This window comes from Neoarius graeffei, chromosome 21 (assembly GCF_027579695.1).
Source record: "Neoarius graeffei isolate fNeoGra1 chromosome 21, fNeoGra1.pri, whole genome shotgun sequence".
Taxonomy (NCBI): Eukaryota; Metazoa; Chordata; class Actinopteri; order Siluriformes; family Ariidae; genus Neoarius; species Neoarius graeffei.
The window spans coordinates 45,500,077-45,520,659 of NC_083589.1; the positions used below are offsets into that span (position 1 = coordinate 45,500,077).

Consider the following 20,583-nt stretch of genomic DNA (forward strand, 5'->3'; position numbering starts at 1 on the left):
ATACAGAGAACACACAAACTCACTATTCATAAAATCACACATGTTGAAATTTATGGATCTGGTCAAATTCAGAACAGCACAAATAATGTACAAGGGGAGACCTAAGGGGAGACCTAAATTTAAAAAAAACAAAGGTTAGAACAAATATGAAAAGCATGTGCGTATCGAGCGGTGGGGTGACTTTATGGAACAGACTGGAGACAGAAATAAAACAAAGTGCAAATATAAATCTGTTTAAAAAAAGGTACAAAAAATATTTTTAAACAAGTATATAGAAGAGGAAGCATGTTAATGGAGGATGATGAGGGATAAATAGAATAGGGTTGATTGTTATATTAGAACTAACTTAGTATATGGTATATATTTATTTATGGGGATAGATATCTTCATATTTGCAGGGATAGGTATGTAGTAGATATTTATTTTTGTAATTATATATTTATATAGATATTTATGAAGTGTATATATGGTATAAAGTATATATATATATTTTTTGTAATTATATATTTATATAGATATTTATGAAGTGTATATATGGAATGAAGTATATATTTAATTTTGTAACTAAATATTTATATGGATATTTATGAAGTGTATGTGTATGTATATATATATATATATATATATATATATATATGTGTGTGTGTGTGTGTGTGTGTGTGTGTGTGTGTATGTATATATATGCATATGTATATATGTGTGTGTATATATATATATGTGTGTGTGTATGTATATATATGGATATGGTATGTAGTATATATTTATTTTTGTAATTATATATTTATATGGATAATCATGAAATGTATATATGGTATATATTTTTATAGGTGTATTAATGTAGTCTGGATTTCGGGGTAGTTAAAAAGGGGTGGGAAATTTAAAAAAAGTATTGTACTTCTTCCCACTCCTTTTTCAAACAATGTGCGGTGTATTGTAATGTCTTAGCTCTTTATGTTATTTTATTTATTCTTTTTTTGTCACTTTTTTTTTCATTTTCTTTCTTTTGTATGTACAAATAGTTACATACATTTTTATACATGTTCAAAATAAATAAATTCATTCATTCATTCATTCATTCATTCATTCATATTTTCAAAAGATATTTATTTATTTATTTATTTATTTTGGAGCATTAGACCACATCATCCAGCCATCCATTATCTGTAGCTGCTTATCCTGTCCTACAGGGTCGCAGGCAAGCTGGAGCCTATCCCAGCTGACTATGGGCGAAAGGCAGGGTACACCCTGGACAAGTCGCCAGGTCATCGCAGGGTTGACAAATAGAGACATAGAGACAAATAACCATTCACACTCACATTCACACCTACGGTCAATTTAGAGTCACCAGTTAACCTAACCTGCATGTCTTTGGACTGTGGGGGAAACTGGAGCACCCGGAGGAAACCCACGCGGACACGGAGAGAACATGCAAACTCCACACAGAAAGGCCCTCGTCGGCTGCTGGGCTTGAACCCCAGACCTTCTTGCTGTGAGGTGACAGTGGTAACCACTACACCACCATGCTGCCCACTACATCATCTAACTTAAAAACAAAGGTCCTCTGACATTCTGGTTGTACAGCAGTAAGTCCTCTAAGTACTTTAGGACTATAGAAATACAACACATATTGTGTCATGAAGCATGAATTAAAACAAAAACAAAATAAAAACTCTGCATTGTGCAGCAGGTTTATTTTCTTTAGCATGATCATTTTTAATAAATTCATTGGTCAGATTTATTCACGTTATCCCATCAGTGTCGTTCTGGCTTTGTAAAATGACGAAAGTCTTTCCTATTTTCTTCACTTTTTTTTTTGTAAAACTGAGCCCCAAGTTTTTCCTTTAATTTGTGTATGTGGTACTGCTCTCTGTCTGTTTTCCTCCTCTGCTATAATAATAATCTCATCTCATCTCATCTCATTATCTCTAGCCACTTTATCCTGTTCTACAGGGTCGCAGGCAAGCTGGAGCCTATCCCAGCTGACTACGGGCAAAAGGCGGGGTACACCCTGGACAAGTCGCCAGGTCATCACAGGGCTGACACATAGACACAGACAACCATTCACACTCACACCTACGGTCAATTTAGAGTCACCAGTTAACCTAACCTGCATGTCTTTGGACTGTGGGGGAAAACTCCGCACAGAAAGGCCCTCGCCAGCCACGGGGCTTGAACCCGGACCTTCTTGCTGTGAGGTGACAGCGCTAACCACTACACCACCGTGCCGCCGCTATAATAATAATAATAATAATAATAATAATAATAGGGTGGCATGATGGTGCAGTGGTTATCACTGTCGTCGCACAGGAAGCAGGTACACTGGACCTTTCTGTATGGAGTTTGCATGTTCTCCTCATGCCTGTGTTGGTGTCCTTTGGGTGCTCCGGTTTCCCCTCACAGTCCAAAGACTTGCAGATTAGGTACAATGGTTACTCTAAATTGCCCAAAGGTGTGAACGTGAGGGTGAAAGGCTGTGTGTCTCTCTGTGTTCGTCCTGTGATAGATTGGCAACCTGCACAGGGTGAATTATTTTGCCCAAAGTCAGCCAGGATTTGCTCCAGTCCAAAATGAATGGTTGTTGTAATAATAATAATAATAATAATAATATCTCAACTTGTTTGCCTTTGTTTGTTTGTGGTATATAATATGGTACTCTTGCTTTGTGCTTGCTTTGTGCTACTTGGCTTCTAACTTTGTCTGCCAGAGTAATTAATATTCAAATCTTGAAAACTGATTTTGCCAGACACTTGTCATTGAATAAATCTCAACAAGGGCTTTGAAATTGTGGAATCTATCTATCTATCTATCTATCTATCTATCTATCTATCTATCTATCTATCTATCTATCTATCTATCTATTTGCTGATCAACCATTCCTAAATCACTGCTTTACTCTGGATAATATGCTTTATCTATATTTGTAACTGCAAACTATGGTACAAAAACTTACTATGGTTTCATCTGCTGTCCATTAATGTTTTTGTAGACTGTACTTTCTACTTTCTTTCTTTCTTTTTTAACATAGGAACTTTACACAAAGCTGAGGCTACTGAAAGTTCGAGGACACCTCTGTACAGTTTTTTTTCCTGATTATTTAATGGGATTAAGTAAAAGTCTACATCATGTACGAGTGAATAGCTCTGCGGTCACAGTGTTAGTAGGTCAGAGAAGACCTCAGGTATTAATTATCCTGAGACTGGAGCCTCTTTATTAGTTGAGCTAGGTGTGTTCAAGATAGAAAATGCTGCATGCACATTATGATCAATGTGCAATCCTTAAATGTAGTATATTACTGTTTACATTTAGTTTACATTTAATTAATCATATGAGAGTCCATCTCATCGCATTAGCTATTATAACTTCTATTTTTAAACTGCAGTAAAAAAATTAAATATTTAATACAAATCAATACATTAAATGTGGTCAAATGTATTATATATATATATATATATATATATAACAACATAAGGGATAGATTTTGAATGCAGATTGAGCTAATGCATAAATCACAGGACATTCCTGTATATAAAGTTCAATTCACTAATTAAACATTCATTCATTATCTCTAGCCGCTTTAGCTACAGGGTCGCAGGCAAGCTGGAGCCTATCCCAGCTGACTACGGGCGAAAGGCGGGGTACACCCTGGACAAGTCGCCAGGTCATCACAGGGCTGACACATAGATACAGACAACCATTCACACTCACGGTCAATTTAGAGTCACCAGTTAACCTAACCTGCATGTCTTTGGACTGTGGGGGACACCGGAGCACCCGGAGGAAACCCACGCGGACAACATGCAAACTCCGCACAGAAAGGCCCTCGCCGGCCCCGGGGCTCGAACCCAGGACCTTCTTGCTGTGAGGCGACAGCGCTAACCACTACACCACCATGCCGCCCTAATTAAACATGTTTTATTATTATTATTATTACTACATATTATTATTCTAAAAAACTGTTTTTCTTCAGTGCTTTAACATTCTTGCTTTAAGTGTCTGTAAATTTAAAAAATACTGTTAGACACTTCATTAAAACATTTGCAGTGAAGATATTAGATTTTTTTTAATTAAAGGAGTTATTGGCAGTTTAATGGTTTACCTGGCATTTTCAAGTCATTAATTAGTAGTTACAAACATTTGAGTATAGATTTAGAGACAAAATTTCAAAAATATATTACTTCTATGTACAAGATGCCATATGGTCTCGGAATTAATTAATTAATTAATTAATTAATTACTTAATTAATTAAATCTATCTATATGAGGTTAATAACCATAGGCTTTAATGCATTGTATGCTATTATAAAGCTATAAATAGTTCAGTTATTTTTCCTTCAATAAATGCATTTCTTTTTTTCATTTATTTTTGAGTCGAGAAAGTTTGGCAAGGACTTTTATTCTGACAGATATATTCAACATTGTATACTTAACAGGAGATATTTTCAAATGCGGGCGGCACGGTGGTGTAGTGGTTAGCTGTCGCCTCACAGCAAGAAGGTCCTGGGTTCGAGCCCCGGGGCCGGCGAGGGCCTTTCTGTGTGGAGTTTGCATGTTCTCCCCGTGTCCGCGTGGGTTTCCTCCGGGTGCTCCGGTTTCCCCCACAGTCCAAAGACATGCAGGTTAGGTTAACTGGTGACTCTAAATTGAGCGTAGGTGTGAATGTGAGTGTGAATGGTTGTCTGTGTCTATGTGTCAGCCCTGTGATGACCTGGCGACTTGTCCAGGGTGTACCCCGCCTTTCACCCGTAGTCAGCTGGGATAGGCTCCAGCTTGCCTGCGACCCTGTAGAACAGGATAAAGCGGCTAGAGATAATGTGATGTGTGATGTGATTTTAAAATGCCCTCTACTGGTAAAAATATGACATTGCACTTAGTAAATACACCTGTTTGTGACGATATCTATGGCTTTCATTTATCCAAGTTAATGTATGATGTTATTATATACGTGCAAGTGTATAGTTATTTTATATTAGTTAATGAAAAACATCGAGCAAATGCAAAAGGAGATAAATTGTAGTAAGTAGTAGGTGACAGAGACTGGTCCTCTGTGTTTGTGCCTCATGTTTGTGGTGCTGTTCTGTCCACACTCAGCCAAATATCTACAAATTAATTTATTACGGCAAAAATAATAAACCGTGAATGTTAGTCATAAAATGTCTTCCACTGAAATGACAACAAAGATTCTCTTCTTTGTATAAATGCATTTGAAGGTGTATATTATGCTGAAGGACAAAATGATGATCCTGAGCACACAGATATGTTCATGGTTTTGATAATAAAAGAGAAGGCTGAATAAACTCCTCTGTGAAGGACACATAACATACGAATGTGCTCTTATTTAAACAGAGGTCCAGTACAGAAACTGGCCTCTCAAAGAGGATGATGTTTAGCTGCGATTGTTTTGTTCTTCTTTCTTTATTTGTAACAATGCATGTATACCAAGTAAAATGCTCCATTTATTAGCTTTAACAGAGTATATATTGGTGGAAAAACAGTAACATACACCTTGAAGGCCCTAAAGGTCCACTGAATGAACAAGGTTCTTGAATTTCATATACAGCCTTTCCTAATTGAATTAGAGTAAATTATTTAGGGAATTAAATAACCAGATGTACTTAAGAGCAGTATGCTCTGGACATAACATGGGTATCCATGCATGTGAGAGTGTTCGAAATATTTACCAAATACACTGGCACGAAAGAAGGAGCAGATTTCCACCATGTGAATCGTTTATTTAGACTTTTAACCACACCATAACTGCTCATATGTCACCAGATGTTTCTGTTCCTTTGTTTGTGCCCTGGCATCTGTTTCATGAGAACTTGAGAGCAAAGAAAAAACTCTGGCATGAATTATAAAGACCTGATTTGCACAGACGTTTATATGCAACACATTAATAAAAAAATATGTTGCTTTCCTTTTGATCAAATCTGTTTATTACAAAGTTGCATGACCCTGTTGTGATTAGTATAGTTTGAAACAGTAGTTGGGCATATATGGTTGCAATGTTCTTTTGTCAGCTAGAATTTAGTTAATATCATGTTGTGAGATTTGGTGGGAAATAATAATCATAACAGGCCTTTTTGACTGGCTCTTGAGGTGATGGGCCATTGCTAAAATTCAACAAGACACTGTGATGTTCCTCCACGCTGAATAAAAAAGGCACTATTTTTTTTCTTTTTCACCACAATCCTGAAGAGAAACAGATACCATTTATATAAGCTTCCAAATCGTGACAGCACAGCTAAAGTGCAGTTTTGGCTTTCAGACCTGTGGTCTAATACACCAGCAATGGCAGTTCATGGGATTTCTTTCTCTGTCTGAGAAAAGCTTCCAGAGATTTCTCCTGACTACTATGTTTTATAGTGCCATGGACTGACCTGCATTCAGAGACATTACTCACAAACCCCTTGGCACAGAACACCAGCACTGAATATTATGTGCTAGTGTTGCCTGATCTCAAATAGGATTTAAAGTGTCGATTCTCTAACATAATTAAGACATTGATGAGTTCAGAATGGCTGAGTGTGTGTGATCAAAGACGCATAGAGCCCAACCTATTTGCTTTACCAGAAGTGGAAAATCAAATGTGGTCCATTAGATGCAGCATTTTGCTTTACATTGGTGTATTGGAAACCCCTAAAGATATGCATGAGATCTCCACTACAGAGTGCACTTTGATCTCGGCGTTAGACTGAAAAAGCCTCATAAATGTGTCCACTCTTTGAAGCTTTATGATATTCCCTCTTGGCCTCTTTGTTTCAGAGCAAACAAGTTGGTGTTTACAAAGAGCATCTTTAAAAGACATGTTAAATGCGTTTAACTTTGATTCTTCAACCTTCACCTCACAATAATTGCTAAAGTAAAAAGTTTGCTCATGTATGGATTATGAATCTTGAGTAGAACTGTTTTTTAAAGTTTTTTTTTAAACTCATACCTACTCTGAGAAAGCTCACTCACTCCTTCCAGCTTATCCCACTTACATGTGTGGGGTCGCTGCCATGTGGACCCTATTGATCCACATATCATATTAATTGGAGCATAGTTTTACACCAGATGCCCTTCCTGCCGCAACCCTCCAGTTTCCAGGCTTGGGAAACGACCATTCACACCTATGGACAATTTAGAGTAGACACTTAACCTAACTGCATGTCTTTAGACTATGTGGGAAACCCATGCAGACACAGGGAGAACATGCAAAAAAAGAAATCTCAGCTCTGGAAATTAATGATATTGCAACTACCATGTCATACCACCAGGTAGAGCAGTCTTACATACAGAGGCAAGAGTGCGACAGAGAAATATTATAAGGGGGAAAAAAAGAAGCTCTTTATACAATTTTGTGTGATGATGCCAAGAAAGATGCTGCTTTCTCTGCTTTCCTTATATACCATCGTGCCATACAATAATTTTTCTTTTACTAAAATCTACCCAAACTTATCCAGATTACTGTAACAGATTATTATTTTTCAGATTTATTTCAATATAATTTGCTTAGTAAGAAAGAAAGAAAGAAAGAAAGAAAGAAAGCACAACTTTATTCATCACACACTTGTGAAATTCCTCTCTGCATTTAACCCATCTGAAGCAGTGAACACACACATGCACACACACGTGAGCAATGAACACACACACATACCCAGAGCAGTGGGCAGCCATGTTAACAGCGCCCGGGGAGCAGTTGGGAGTTAGGTGCCTCGCTCAAGGGCACCTCAGCCCAAGGCCATCCCATATCAACCTAACCGCATGTCTTTGAACTGTGGGGGAAACCGGAGCACCCAGAGGAAACCCACGCAGACACGGGGAGAACATGCAAACTCCGCACAGAAAGGCCTGGGCTCGAACCCAGAACCTTCTTGCTGTGAGGCGACCGTGCTGACCACTTACACCACCGTGCCCACCACCGTGCCGCTTTTAGAAAATGCATGGGGGATTAAAGAGAGAAAACAGTGTATAGCCCTATGTGCAGAATCCACATGACATTACCAGTCAGTTAACCAGTTCAGTACAAATTACAGACACATCGGGCAAAGTTAAAAAACAAAACAAAACAAAGGCATTATATTTAGTTGAGATCAAAGCTTTGTATGCACAGCTTTATGCACACTTATTAAGATGCTATTACGCATGCATTACATGTGATTATTACCATAGCTTTAGGACAACCAGCTGAGACTGAATATAATTTATCATGTAGGCTATTATTTCTTCACCACACAATGAATTCCTACTGCTTAAAGGTAATGTTTCTTTCTAGGCATACACTACCGTTCAAAAGTTTGGGGTCACCCAGAGAATTTTGTGTTTTCCATGAAAAGTCACACTTTTATTTACCACCATAAGTTGTAAAATGAATAGAAAATATAGTCAAGACATTTTTCTGGCCATTTTGAGCATTTAATCGACCCCACAAATGTGATGCTCCAGAAACTCAATCTGCTCAAAGGAAGGTCAGTTTTATAGCTTCTCTAAAGAGCTCAACTGTTTTCAGCTGTGCTAACATGATTGTACAAGGGTTTTCTAATCATCCATTAGCCTTCTGAGGCAATGAGCAAACACATTGTACCATTAGAACACTGGAGTGAGAGTTGCTGGAGATGGGCCTCTATACGGTACACCTATGTAGATATTGCACCAAAAACCAGACATTTGCAGCTAGAATAGTCATTCTATTAGCAATGTATAGAGTGCATTTCTGATTAGTTTAAAGTGAAAAGAACAGTGCTTTCCTTTCAAAAATAAGGACATTTCAAAGTGACCCCAAACTTTTGAACGGTACTGTATGCAGAATGCATGCAAAATCACGAGATATTTGCCCTCCAGAGCAACTCATCAGGATAACTACTAACCCAAGAAAACTGTCCTTCATACAGATCTATATCAGAGTGCAGAGAGAGGAGGAGGAGGAGGAGGAGAGTCACCCAGCTGTCCTGTGCACCACAAAAAGTGGGCGGATGGAAGGGTCCCCCACCTCCTTCTCTGCCAATGGCGAAGCGATGAGAGAAGACCGGGTTGTGCGTGTGTGATGTGATTTGCAGTCTGCAATCTGTAGATCCCCGGTAACTCGCGCTGAAGCACGCGCGGACAGCCCGCATACGGTACACGCACGCGCACGTACAGAGGCACGAGCACACACCGCGTCCGTACCGTATAGGCAGGAGATGCAGGAGCGCCACGGACTGCTCTCCACCGACAACGGCAACACCGAAGCGCTTCTTGGCTTTCCGCAGGATCCGGAAACCCGGGAAGGACCCCCGAGCGAAGCACGCGCCTCGTCCTGCTGTCCCATGCCACCACCATGCGCGTGCTTTCGCCGCGCGCCGCTCTTCTGTCGGTCTCCTACTCTCAGCTCTTCCTCATCCTCAGCAGCGGCAGCTACCTGTGGGTTTCTCATCACTGCCTCCATCTCTTCTCCACCGCTGCGGCTCGGTAGACCGCTTTACTGCTAAGTGCGATGAGTAGCTTGACGCGTGGATGTGTGGGCGACAGGTGTTTGCACGCGCTCTTACCGGCTCTCGGTTTGCTTTATTGGGAGCTTTATTATGGGACGCACCTGCATGAAGAAAAAAAAACACCAACACAGGCATTGGAACCTGTGCGCCAGTTACTCCAGACAGAGAAGAACAAAATATTTGAAACTGGGAATACAGCTGAGTGCAAAAGTTTGCATACCCTTAGTACAATTTTTATACCAACAAGATGTTCACAGATGTTCTGTCATTATCAACAAATAGTGTATACTAGTACTAGTACTAGTACAGAAACCCCAAAAAGTTTGCATCTCCCTTCCTGGTGGCACAATGGTGTTCTGGTTAACACTGTTGCCTCATAGCAAGAAGGTCTTGGGTTCGAGCCCAGTGGCCGACGAGGGCCTTTCTGTGTAGAGTTTGCATCTTGTCTGCGTGGGTTTCCTCCGGTTTTGCCCAAAGACATGCAGGTTAGACTAATTGGTGGCTCTAAATTGACCGTGTGAACGGTTGTTCGTCTCTATATGTCGGCCCTGTGATGACCCGGCGACTTGTCCAGGGTGTACCCCGCCTCTCACCCATAGTCAGCTGGGATAGCTTGCCCGAGATCCTGCACAGGATAAGCGGTTACGGATAATGGATGGATGATTCCATACTGCATGGCTACTCTTTGCCATTTTCTCTTAACATATATATTGTAACGTATAGGCAGATTGTACACTTTACCTTCTTTGGGGCAGTTTCGGTCATAATGATCAAGGCAAAACTTATTTCATTTGGGTACTTTTTCGCCTAAGTGTTTTTGGATGATCAAAAAAAAAAAAAAAACCCCAACCAAAAACCCACCCGAATAAAATGGCTCATATTTTCCTCTTATCTTGAATTGGCTTTTTTTTTTCTTTGTAAAATCCATCCAAATCCATGGGGAATGCAAAGCTTGGCACTCAACTGTGGGAAAGCATGTTTACTGCAGCAATGATGATGATGATGATGATGATGATTAATAGAGTAACTAATCATTTTACGCCATATTTTATGGACTGGCTCAGAAGCAAATAGAGATGTTGAATCTTCAAAATTTAAACTGTGGATGGAGCAGTGCACCCAACACTGGAAAACAGTAACTCCAAAGAATTCTGTTTTTCCAATTGGCAATTAGTGGCCACTGTTCTATTTTCCTAATGGCACAACCAGCGTTGCTCACTGCCCAGTGCTTACAGCCAGTGCACTTCACAAAAGATAATCACATTATCTGTCAAACCGTTTCCATAAAGCAAGTGAAAGCAATGTATACCCACACTATGCTCTGATCGCTAATGTTTTGGCCATAGCATTTTAATACTCTCTGCCCATGGAGAAATTAAGAAGCCATACATTTAAATCTTTCCACTGGACCACAGACTTGAGGTTTAAATGAGAGTGAGAGTGCATGGATACTGTTTCAGAACTGGTCATTATTATGTTAAGGTTGGAGCACCACATTATTAAATGATATAACATTATTCTCTTTACATCGTATTATGTACATACACCTCTGATGGTATACACTATGGACTCAGCTGGGCTTTCTTTTTGTATGAGGTGAGATTCAATCACTGGGCTAGCGTTAAAGCCTCAGTTATGAGAAGTACAAACAAGTAGCCCCAACAAGTAGTTTTGCAAATGTAGCTTGATGTGTTTGTACTGTTGACTGTTAAACCTTCACAGATCTGTATGGGGAGATAAGATCCTCTGATGTTTGACAAGTGCATATAAAAGAAGGGCATAGCAAGGACTGGTGACTTTAACCTCTCCTTTTAAGAGAACATTTTAAATGTTGGAAACAGCGATTTCTTGTATATGAGGTGTTTTGTATGCTAACTGATATAGTGTGTAAATTTGGGGAAAGAGTTTGGAGGGCTTTGGAGGGAACTATTTCAAGAACCAGATTCACTTAAAGTAAGCTTGAATTACAAGAATAGTCCATGTTTGATGTGTGGGCAGATGTTTTAATTGGCTCATATATTCTGTTGTCCTTTTCTGCCTTTGTCACTGGCTTGTTAATTTGTGTGGACATCGTATGCATTTTTGTCCTCTAAATATAGTTCCTTGCCTGTATGAGAGAGAATACTTGTGATTATTATTGAGAGATGTTTGATTTATTGTGTGATCTGCTTTGTTCTCCGACACAGGGCCCTATCTTCAGTGGTGGCTCTGGGTGCCAATATTATCTGCAACAAAATCCCCGGACTGGCCCCCAGACAGCGCGCCATCTGTCAAAGCCGCCCGGACGCCATTATTGTTATCGGTGAGGGTGCTCAGATGGGCATCAACGAGTGTCAGTACCAGTTCCGCTATGGTCGATGGAACTGCTCCGCCCTCGGTGAGAGGACCGTCTTTGGCCAAGAGCTGCGAGTGGGTCAGTAGTTCAGCCTGGCATGCTGGCTTTCAGTGACACAAACGATGTGTGTGTTTGCATGTGTCACTAGATTTATTGTTGTAAGCAGGGTTGAGTTTAACTGCCAAATGCACTCTTACTGTGGTAGTGCAGTGTGTAAAACAAGAGATGAGATGAAAATTGGGGAATCGGGATGAGGAGGGAGGGAGGGGGGTAGTCTGTTCCCGAAATGTTGTGGGTGACTAAACTTGGGCTTTGACTGAAAGCAATTTTCATTACTCTAACAGCAATGAAATTACTGTAATATGTTTCAGCATTTTACACACACACACACACACACACACACACACACACACACACACACACACTTGTAACTCTAGTTGTTCTGAATAAACCTCAAACACAAAAAGTAGACTATGTTTGCTGGGGTGCACATTTTGCGAATTTACTTCTGAGTAATGTGGATTTTAAAAGTCGAATACTCATATAAATGGCCTTTCAGTTAAAAATGTTTTGTTTTGGTCAAAGTGTGGTTGGAAGCTGTGTCTAATCCAGTGGCCCTGGTAACAATCACTTTTTCGGTGGTGGGGGTGGGGTGGGGTGGGGTGTCGACTGACTCGAAGCTGGCTGCTTTTATTTCTTTTGCTCAATTAAATGTATCTGTTTCTCTGCTGTGGTGTTCTCCATGGTAGGCTTTCCTCCATCTGAACACATTGCTCTATTATGCTCTTTTGTGTTTGTGGTGACTAACATTATGATTGCATGATTTTGGACCAAAACATATTTTCCTAAAATACTCTGCCCACCATTGAGAATGAAAGCATAATTGACTTTATAGGGGTTTGAACTGTCATCTCAGATAAATCTGTTAATACCACAATTTTCATTTAGCTTTTACCAAAAGCAACCCACATTCATTTGTGGAAGTAGCACCATGTTAACCGCTGGGATGACATACATCAAATATATGACTTTTTCTTTTCTCTCAGAGGTGCTTGATGACCTAGTGGTAAGCTTTTACATTTAGTTGGAGCGTTAACAGAAACTATTTAATATTCAATGAGTCTTCAGTGAGTTTGTGTAAATATTTTCTAAATTGAGAAGACAGCTACGCCAGCCTAAAGTAATTACACGGATCTCCATACATATGATCGTAGTTCGCAATGGTTAGTGCATGGCATAGCAGTCGAGATGTATGAGTTTTAGACAGTGATTTACTGTGTAGGCATTTTACCTGAACATGCAGTAGGTCAAGCTGTCTGGATAACACCCAAAAGATTAATTTATTCACCAGTAAAACTGTAATGAATTACTATGCAATTTTTTACACCCACTGGTGTCACATACAGGGTGTATTCCTGCTCCATGCCTAGTGTTCCCCACCACCTCTGTGATAAAGTAGTAAATGGAGACGAATAGAGGAATGAATGAACTGTTTACAGTTTGTAATGACACACCATCCAGCACAATGTATATCTTTGGGTTTAACAGGTACCTGCTCAGACCAGATGCCTTTCACCAACTTAAAACAGAAACTTCCAGACCATCTACAGGTGGTCTGGCCATGTGGTTAATGGGCCACCAGCAGGGGGCACTTCATCTCCCTGTGCCCCTCTGCAAATGCAAAGTAACTGACTGAGCACAACTCAAAATGATCACACCTCAGATCAGGTACTAAACACTTTGGACAGATTTCTGATTTATGCTTGGAACACTTAATCGGTGTTCCATCAGAATGTCTATTTCCAACACGCTAATTAGCATTCATGTGTGCACTTGGTGGAAAAAATAGTGAATGCTTAATACATGGCAAGCAGACAAACCATTCAACAGAGTGCTCAGACTGAACTAAGATCACATAGCATATATGACTGGCTGCCACCAAAAGTCCTTTCTTTAATTTGTCTATACATGAGGCGGTCTGGGAAAACCCTTTAGATATTGCTGTGGCTGAATTCTGAAAACAGCGGAAATTAATAAAAATCTTTTCTTAACCAAAATTTTCCTGCCAGTAATAAACTTTGACATCTCTATTAAAAAATTTAAAAATCTCTATTAAAAACATTTATACAGATTTAAATATACTTTAGAGTCTAACCTTGCCTTGATTGTTTTACTGCAAGATCATATTTTATAAAGAGTGGTAAATACACTCAGTTTGTCCAAAGATGTCAGACCAAAAAACAAAAAACCCCCAACCCTTTCCAGTTTTATATGTCACCTGTTTCAATGTGGCACATGACTTTCATCTCAGGTGATGACAGAGACTGATGTAGCTGCTGATAAAGTGCGAGCTCATTTCCCATTGCACTGCAATATTCTTTTAAGAGAATATGACAGGGCGGCACGGTGGTGTAGTGGTTAGCGCTGTCGCCTCACAGCAAGAAGGTCCGGGTTCAAGCCCCGTGGCCGGCGAGGGCCTTTCTGTGTGGAGTTTGCATGTTCTCCCCGTGTCCGCGTGGGTTTCCTCCGGGTGCTCCGGTTTCCCCCACAGTCCAAAGACATGCAGGTTAGGTTAACTGGTGACTCTAAATTGACCGTAGGTGTGAATGTGAGTGTGAATGGTTGTCTGTGTCTATGTGTCAGCCCTGTGATGACCTGGCGACTTGTCCAGGGTGTACCCCGCCTTTCGCCCGTAGTCAGCTGGGATAGGCTCCAGCTTGCCTGCGACCCTGTAGAACAGGATAAAGCAGCTAGAGATAATGAGATGAGATGAGAATATGACAGTCATCTGTCTCTTTCCTCTCCCTAGGCAGCAAGGAAGCAGCGTTCACCTACGCCATCACCGCAGCTGGAGTGGCCCATGCAGTCACAGCAGCCTGCAGTCAGGGCAACCTGAGCCACTGTGGCTGTGACAGGGAGAAACAGGGCTACCAGAACCAAGAGGAGGGCTGGAAATGGGGTGGATGTTCTGCCGATGTCAAGTACGGAGTTGAGTTCTCCCGTCGCTTTGTGGACGCTCGTGAGATTAAAAAAAACGCCCGCAGGCTCATGAACCTGCACAACAACGAGGCAGGCAGAAAGGTAATAGACAGAAAGCTGATTTTAGTGGTAATGTCAGTTAAAACACAGCACATACATGGTATTCATTTAGAACATACATTGTTTTTGGCATTAGGAATAATATATAACTTCCCAGCTAACTGGCTGACAAGGAAAATCAATTAATCTTCTCCTCCATTGTTTGCCAAAAGAGGTATGGGCATGATATACCGTCCCACACTGATGCTGCTACTTTATAATAAGGGAACAGGCTCATTTTATTGAGAAATAATTATAACTTGCCTGGGACAAAAAACAAAGACTAATCCAAGAGACTTATTTCAAAATGTACAGTAACACGTCACGAAATATAATTCACAGGAACAGGTCTGTACTTCTTGATACATGTTATGTTTTCTGCAAAATATTCTGCAGTGTTCATTTTCTGCAGCACTGTACAGTGTCTCCAGGTACAAATTTATAATTAAGGCAAGTTGGCATGCATTATGGAAATGTTCCACTTCCCGATTAGCCTAGCCTGACCTGAGCCATGCTCCCCAGTTTCATTTGTCACTTCAGAGGCCAAGAAAAGGGGGCTGTTGGGCATACAAAGCCTATCCATAAGTAGAATTACAGTGCCTAATGGAGTGGTTATGGAGTTGAGGCTTTCTTCGTGTGTGACAGGAATGCAAAGGCCAACTCGACCAGTGGCTGCCAGTTGGAGTCCTGCCACAGCCCCTCAGTCCGTTCATTGAATTACAGAGCATTAAGTCAGGATACAGGATATTATTGCTAGTCTCTTTCTCTTCCTCTCTTTCGTTCACTCTTTATTCATACACAGCCAAATCAGCTCCTGCTCAGCTTGACCAGCATGCCATGATGAAGCCTTTGGAAACAAGACAAAAAGCCTTATCAGCTGATTTTTGAATTTATTATTTTTCTAAATGAATGTCAAGTGAAGTTTAAGCTCAAACTCCTATTCAAGAGACTGAGTTAAATAAAGGAAAACTGTGGTAACATTATTTTAGTCCTAATGATGAAACATCTCCAGCCCCTTTAACTCAGAGCTAATCTCAGCCATAAATAAAATGGTTTAAAGTGAACTGTCTGTAAAATGTATCAGTAACATATTAAAAAAACAACAACAACAAAAAAAACCCCAACAGATCCACATTTAACTCAAACGTAACTGTATAAACAAATGGTTACTTAAGATTCGTGGACATTTTTCTTGCCTTCTGATGTGGCTTTTAGAAGGTAGGGAAAATTACAAGGTATGTTTTGGCAAAAAACAAATTTTTCCTCCTAGATCTGACATATAGCTGGCAATACTTATTGGGGCATTGCGCAGAATTTATTGAATAATAGGGTTTGGTTTGGTTTGCCGCAACGAGTCAAAGCAGAATGTCAAGCATTTCCTTCATCGTTTAGCTGCATGAATTCACTAATACCACAAATGTCAAATCTGATGCAATTTTAGTTTCAAGTCAAGTTCTATGAGATTAATAATAATACTATTAATCTATACAACAGGGGTTTTTTTTGTTTAAATCTAAATGCTACATACACTTTAAAAACAACCTTTTTTTTTTTTAGACTTTAAGTTGAAAAGTGGGTGAGTTTATCATAAAATCAGCTGAACTGATCATAAAATCCGTATATCACCTGGATTTAAAATGTGCAAAATTATACTAGCTATTCAGGTAACATTTTTATAACACAGAAATAGTGACTTTTGTGAATTTCCATTTGATGCAAGAAAAGGGCTTTTCCTGTAGCATTCTGTAGTTAGTATTTTAAGGCAAGAATCTAGCACATTCTGATATTTTTCCTGCCCTGAGAACTGCTGAAAAGTGTAATAACTAGCTAATAGATTGAAATGGGTCTGATATACTTGGGCATTCATAACTCATCCATCTGGTCTGGACTTGCCTTACAATGATACATTGTGTCCCTGCTCTCTCAGATTCTGGAAGAGAGGATGAAGCTGGAGTGCAAGTGCCATGGCGTCTCGGGTTCCTGTACCACAAAGACATGCTGGACAACATTACCTAAGTTCCGTGAAATTGGCTATGTGCTGAAAGAGCGGTATGGTGCTGCTGTACAGGTGGAGGCAGTGCGAGCCACACGCCTGCGCCAGCCCTCCTTCCTGCGTCTGAAGCAGTCACATGGCTACATCAAGCCCACTGACACAGATCTGGTGTATCTGGAACGCTCTCCCAACTACTGCGAGGAAGACGCGTTGACAGGCAGTACAGGGACCAGGGGCCGCCTCTGCAACCACACCTCACCCCACCTGGATGGCTGCAGCCTCATGTGCTGTGGTCGTGGTCACGACACACACCAGTATACACGAGTGTGGCAGTGTAACTGCAAGTTCCAGTGGTGCTGCTTTGTCAAGTGCAACACCTGTAGTGAAAAAACAGAGGTGTTCACTTGCAAATGAGAACAAGCAAAATATGGGTAGAGGGGCACAGAAGCATGAAGTGGAAGTGAGAAGAAGCTCAGTTTGTTATGGCTTTGTTTTGCACATCAGGTACTTATTGCAGGGGAATGGGACAAAATTAAAAGAGGATGAGTCTTTTGGAAAAAAGTGCACTGTCTACGGTCTGACACATCGTATGAGTTTGTGCTATATGTGGGACCACACAGAGTGAAAGGATTTCATAGCTCAGAGTGTCTGAGGCCATTGGAAGAATTTTCTGAGGATCTGATAGTGGCTGTTTTTGCAAGATTATGTCAGACAAATAAGCTGATAAAAGGACAAGAACTAATTCTAAAGACTGGAGCTGGTGATCAAGACAACATCTGTGGATGGAAAGGAGAAAAGACTGATGTTTTCCTCAACATAACATGCTGGATTATTTCAAATGTTCAGTCACACTGTATCTGTTTGAACACTGAAAAAGACTGACCTTCTCTTCATCCCCTTTTGGAGAGAGAGAGAGAGAGAGAGAGAGAGAAAACCCCTAAACTGCATAGTTCTCGTCCTGACTTTGTTAAGGCAGATGTTTCTTTTATAACTTTGAAAAATTGTTGCTACTGATATGTTGTTGTTCTATTTCCATAGCTCAAAATATTTCAGTACAATTGTGTAATAATAAGAACACAAAGAAACCAGGTGTCAGATTCAAAGTTGGCAAACAAGTATTTATTTTCCCTGCTTTTCTTTGCTGCTCACTGATAGAAAACAGGCCAGCTAAGTCCACAGCCAACTGGACAAGATGTCATGGAGTCACTGAATGTGTTGCTGATTGCTGTGGTGGGATGTGTGATGTTCTGTTTTTTTTTTTGTTTTGTTGTGGGCCTCAAAGAAAAAAAAATCGCATACTTTTGTGAGAATGGTTAATGCCGAAAAAAACCCCACGATATACTGAATCAAACCACCACAATATGGCAATGAGACATGCATTCTCTGTTCATCTCAGTGTGTAAATGTGCCTTTTGTGCATGCACAAAAGTATGGGAATGCAAGAGAGCTGGTAAAATACTTCATGGAAATGAAATCGGGTGACCAAAGTATGCACAGAATATTCTCACAAATGCCAGAGACATGGGATTCCACATCACTGGCCCAGCTTGCACAACCCCCCCCCATACTCTGCCTGAGCCAATGGAATTTGCCTAACCATACAGCTGGGGGCTGAAAAGATTCATGGGTAGCAACATTCTTTTATTCAAAATTGTTTATGCAAGGTTTAGGGCTGGCAAATTTGAAAAAGTATATTTTTTTACACAGAAAACCTGGCACTTTATGTCATGTATATTCAGAAAAAGAGTAATTTTTATTATTTTCCTTATTATATATTATCATTGTTTATGATTTGAACCATTAATTATGCTGAATTTTGTCCCAAATTAATTATGTACACACTTTAATTTTTTTCCCCCCACACTAGCCCAATTTTCTTAACTGACTTTGAACTTAAACCCATCTCACCCTTTTGTAGTCTGGTTTTATGTGTAGTATCACAGCAACATTATTAAGTTAATAAATGAATTCATTTCAGTGAACATTGGTGTTCATGACCATCACCGCGTGGCTGAAAATAAAACCAGAAATCCCTTTTTTAAATATTAAAAACATTAAATCAGATCAACTTAAGTTCATGCAGCATTTTCCAAATTGAGAGCAGCTGAGTGATCTGAGATTGTTGCTGGCGAGGCATGAGCCTCCTGTGTCCAGTCCTGCCCAGCAAGCATTTGAAAAGCCGTCCATGCTGCCTCATTCCCTCGCTCAGCGCTCTTTTCCTGTGTGAAAAGCATTACAGGCAGCCAGCGGAGCAGAAGTAAAGCAGTCGTGTTTTGTTAGCCGTCTGAACTACTGGCTACCGGAACTGCATAAGCTCCAAACACTATAGCCTGGATTGGGACAAAAGTCAACCTCAATTGTTTCACACAAACATTTTGTCATTAAAAAATATGAGGCAGAGCAAACAGGGCGGTGTGGGGAGAGGAGAGGCCTCTGCAATCGGGTATTATGCAGGTGTCAGGAACACTCAGCTCATTCTGTCAGAGTAAGCGGAAGACAAGGTGTCATGCCATCCTGCAAGACAATACTTCTGGCCTGACTGACCTTAGTCCAGTATGCTTGGACCAAAACAGACTGGCTTGTGAGGGCATGACGAGCTAACAGAGAAAGGAAGATGATCAGATAGCTGATAAGTCATGACCTCTCAGTGTAGATGTAAGTACCGCTAGAGGAGGAACAGGCCTTTTGTGTGAAAACAGATTCTTTTAAACCACAACTGGAGTGAAAGCCCATTCATCTGCAATAAACTCTACACAGCCAGATAAGTGAGTATTCATTTAACTGTTAAAGAGAAAACCATTACAAGGACGGTGACATTCCCAAAGCAGAAAACATAGCCAAAAAAACAACACAAAACAACAACAAAGTAGGGACCCAAGTCCCACGGCTATTGAGAGGAAACCCTGTGAACAGATCAAGGGGGCCTCAGGTCTTCATAAAACTCACTGGATTAGAGATTAACCTCTATTCCCCACTGGTCACTAGAGTTTCTTTAGTGGCTGAAAAGCCAGGAAGACATGGGTCTCCTTGTTTCACAGGATTTGAATCCTATTCACTGGGAGCTGGAATCAAAGGCCACTAAATGCATCACAGGCATCAGCATGAGTCCCTGCAGAAAAGCTCCTTGGTGTTCCTTTTATGTAAAGAGTACAAAGCAAAGTAGCCCCCTCCCTCTGCTTCCCTGCCCCCTTGTGTTCTCAATACTGATTGGATATTAAAATGCCCACTGTGTTTTCTCTGTGCACAACAGCCTCTGTGGGTGTCTTAAGCTGTCTCCAGAATGTGATGTGGAGTGCAGAGGAGTGGATGGGATGAGATGAGGGCTCCAGGTTTAGTGCTCTCTTTGCTCTTTCTCCTTTTTGAGAGGTCTGAGGAGCAGGCTGCCATCTCTCTCTTGCACACAGAAGCCCAACTCTCTAAGTATGGAGTCATCCGCCACCCCCTGCCTCCTCATGCTCTGCACCAGCTTCTGGTTCTCCACATTGTGCTCCAGAATGTTACGGATGGCAAAAACAGCCCACTGGCTTATGACTGGAGCAATGGTTAAGGAGAAGTACGTGGACAAACATCATACATTTCAGTCATTCATTTAAAAACAAACAAACTTGCTATGGTATGCATGTTGAATGGGTGATAAAACTACTTTTAAGTGAAGAATATTATACATTTCTGATTAATCTTATTTTTCCGTTTTATTGTACATTCTACAGTTACTGTATTTTCCTCAA

At 40.5% G+C, this 20,583-nt stretch overlaps 2 protein-coding genes across 5 annotated transcripts in view; one reads left to right on the forward strand and one right to left on the reverse strand.

Moving 5' to 3' along the window:
• Positions 1-7,842: 7,842 nt before the first annotated feature.
• wnt7ba (wingless-type MMTV integration site family, member 7Ba) lies at positions 7,843-18,804 on the forward strand. Of its 3 annotated transcripts, none has more exons than XM_060903223.1 (5): positions 7,843-8,237; positions 8,871-9,378; positions 11,636-11,862; positions 14,594-14,865; positions 16,790-18,804. In XM_060903223.1, the coding sequence occupies exons 2-5, from the start codon at positions 9,296-9,298 to the stop codon at positions 17,267-17,269; spliced, it is 1,062 nt and encodes a 353-aa protein (XP_060759206.1). In that variant the 5' UTR covers positions 7,843-8,237; positions 8,871-9,295; the 3' UTR covers positions 17,270-18,804. The 3 variants fall into 3 exon arrangements, with proteins under 3 accessions (XP_060759206.1, XP_060759207.1, XP_060759209.1); XM_060903224.1 differs by having other exon boundaries at positions 11,636-11,826; XM_060903226.1 differs by lacking the exons at positions 7,843-8,237; positions 8,871-9,378 and adding an exon at positions 10,534-11,045.
• The window catches only part of atxn10 (ataxin 10), a 39,151-nt gene continuing 36,520 nt past the window's right edge, over positions 17,953-20,583 (reverse strand). For both annotated transcript variants that reach the window (XM_060903221.1, XM_060903222.1), the window contains one exon: positions 17,953-20,386. In XM_060903221.1, the coding sequence (XP_060759204.1) occupies positions 20,187-20,386 (200 nt within the window). In that variant the 3' untranslated portion in view covers positions 17,953-20,186. The remainder of the gene's footprint in view (positions 20,387-20,583) is intronic.

Excerpts from the sequence above, each read along its gene's own strand:
- wnt7ba (XM_060903223.1), top strand. The coding sequence starts at position 9,296 with ATGCGCGTGCTTTCGCCGCGCGCCGCTCTTCTGTCGGTCTCCTACTCT. Across the intron at positions 11,863-14,593 it reads TGGCCAAGAGCTGCGAGTGG|GCAGCAAGGAAGCAGCGTTC; the intron begins GTCAGTAGTTCA and ends TCCTCTCCCTAG. Across the intron at positions 14,866-16,789 it reads ACAACGAGGCAGGCAGAAAG|ATTCTGGAAGAGAGGATGAA; the intron begins GTAATAGACAGA and ends CTGCTCTCTCAG.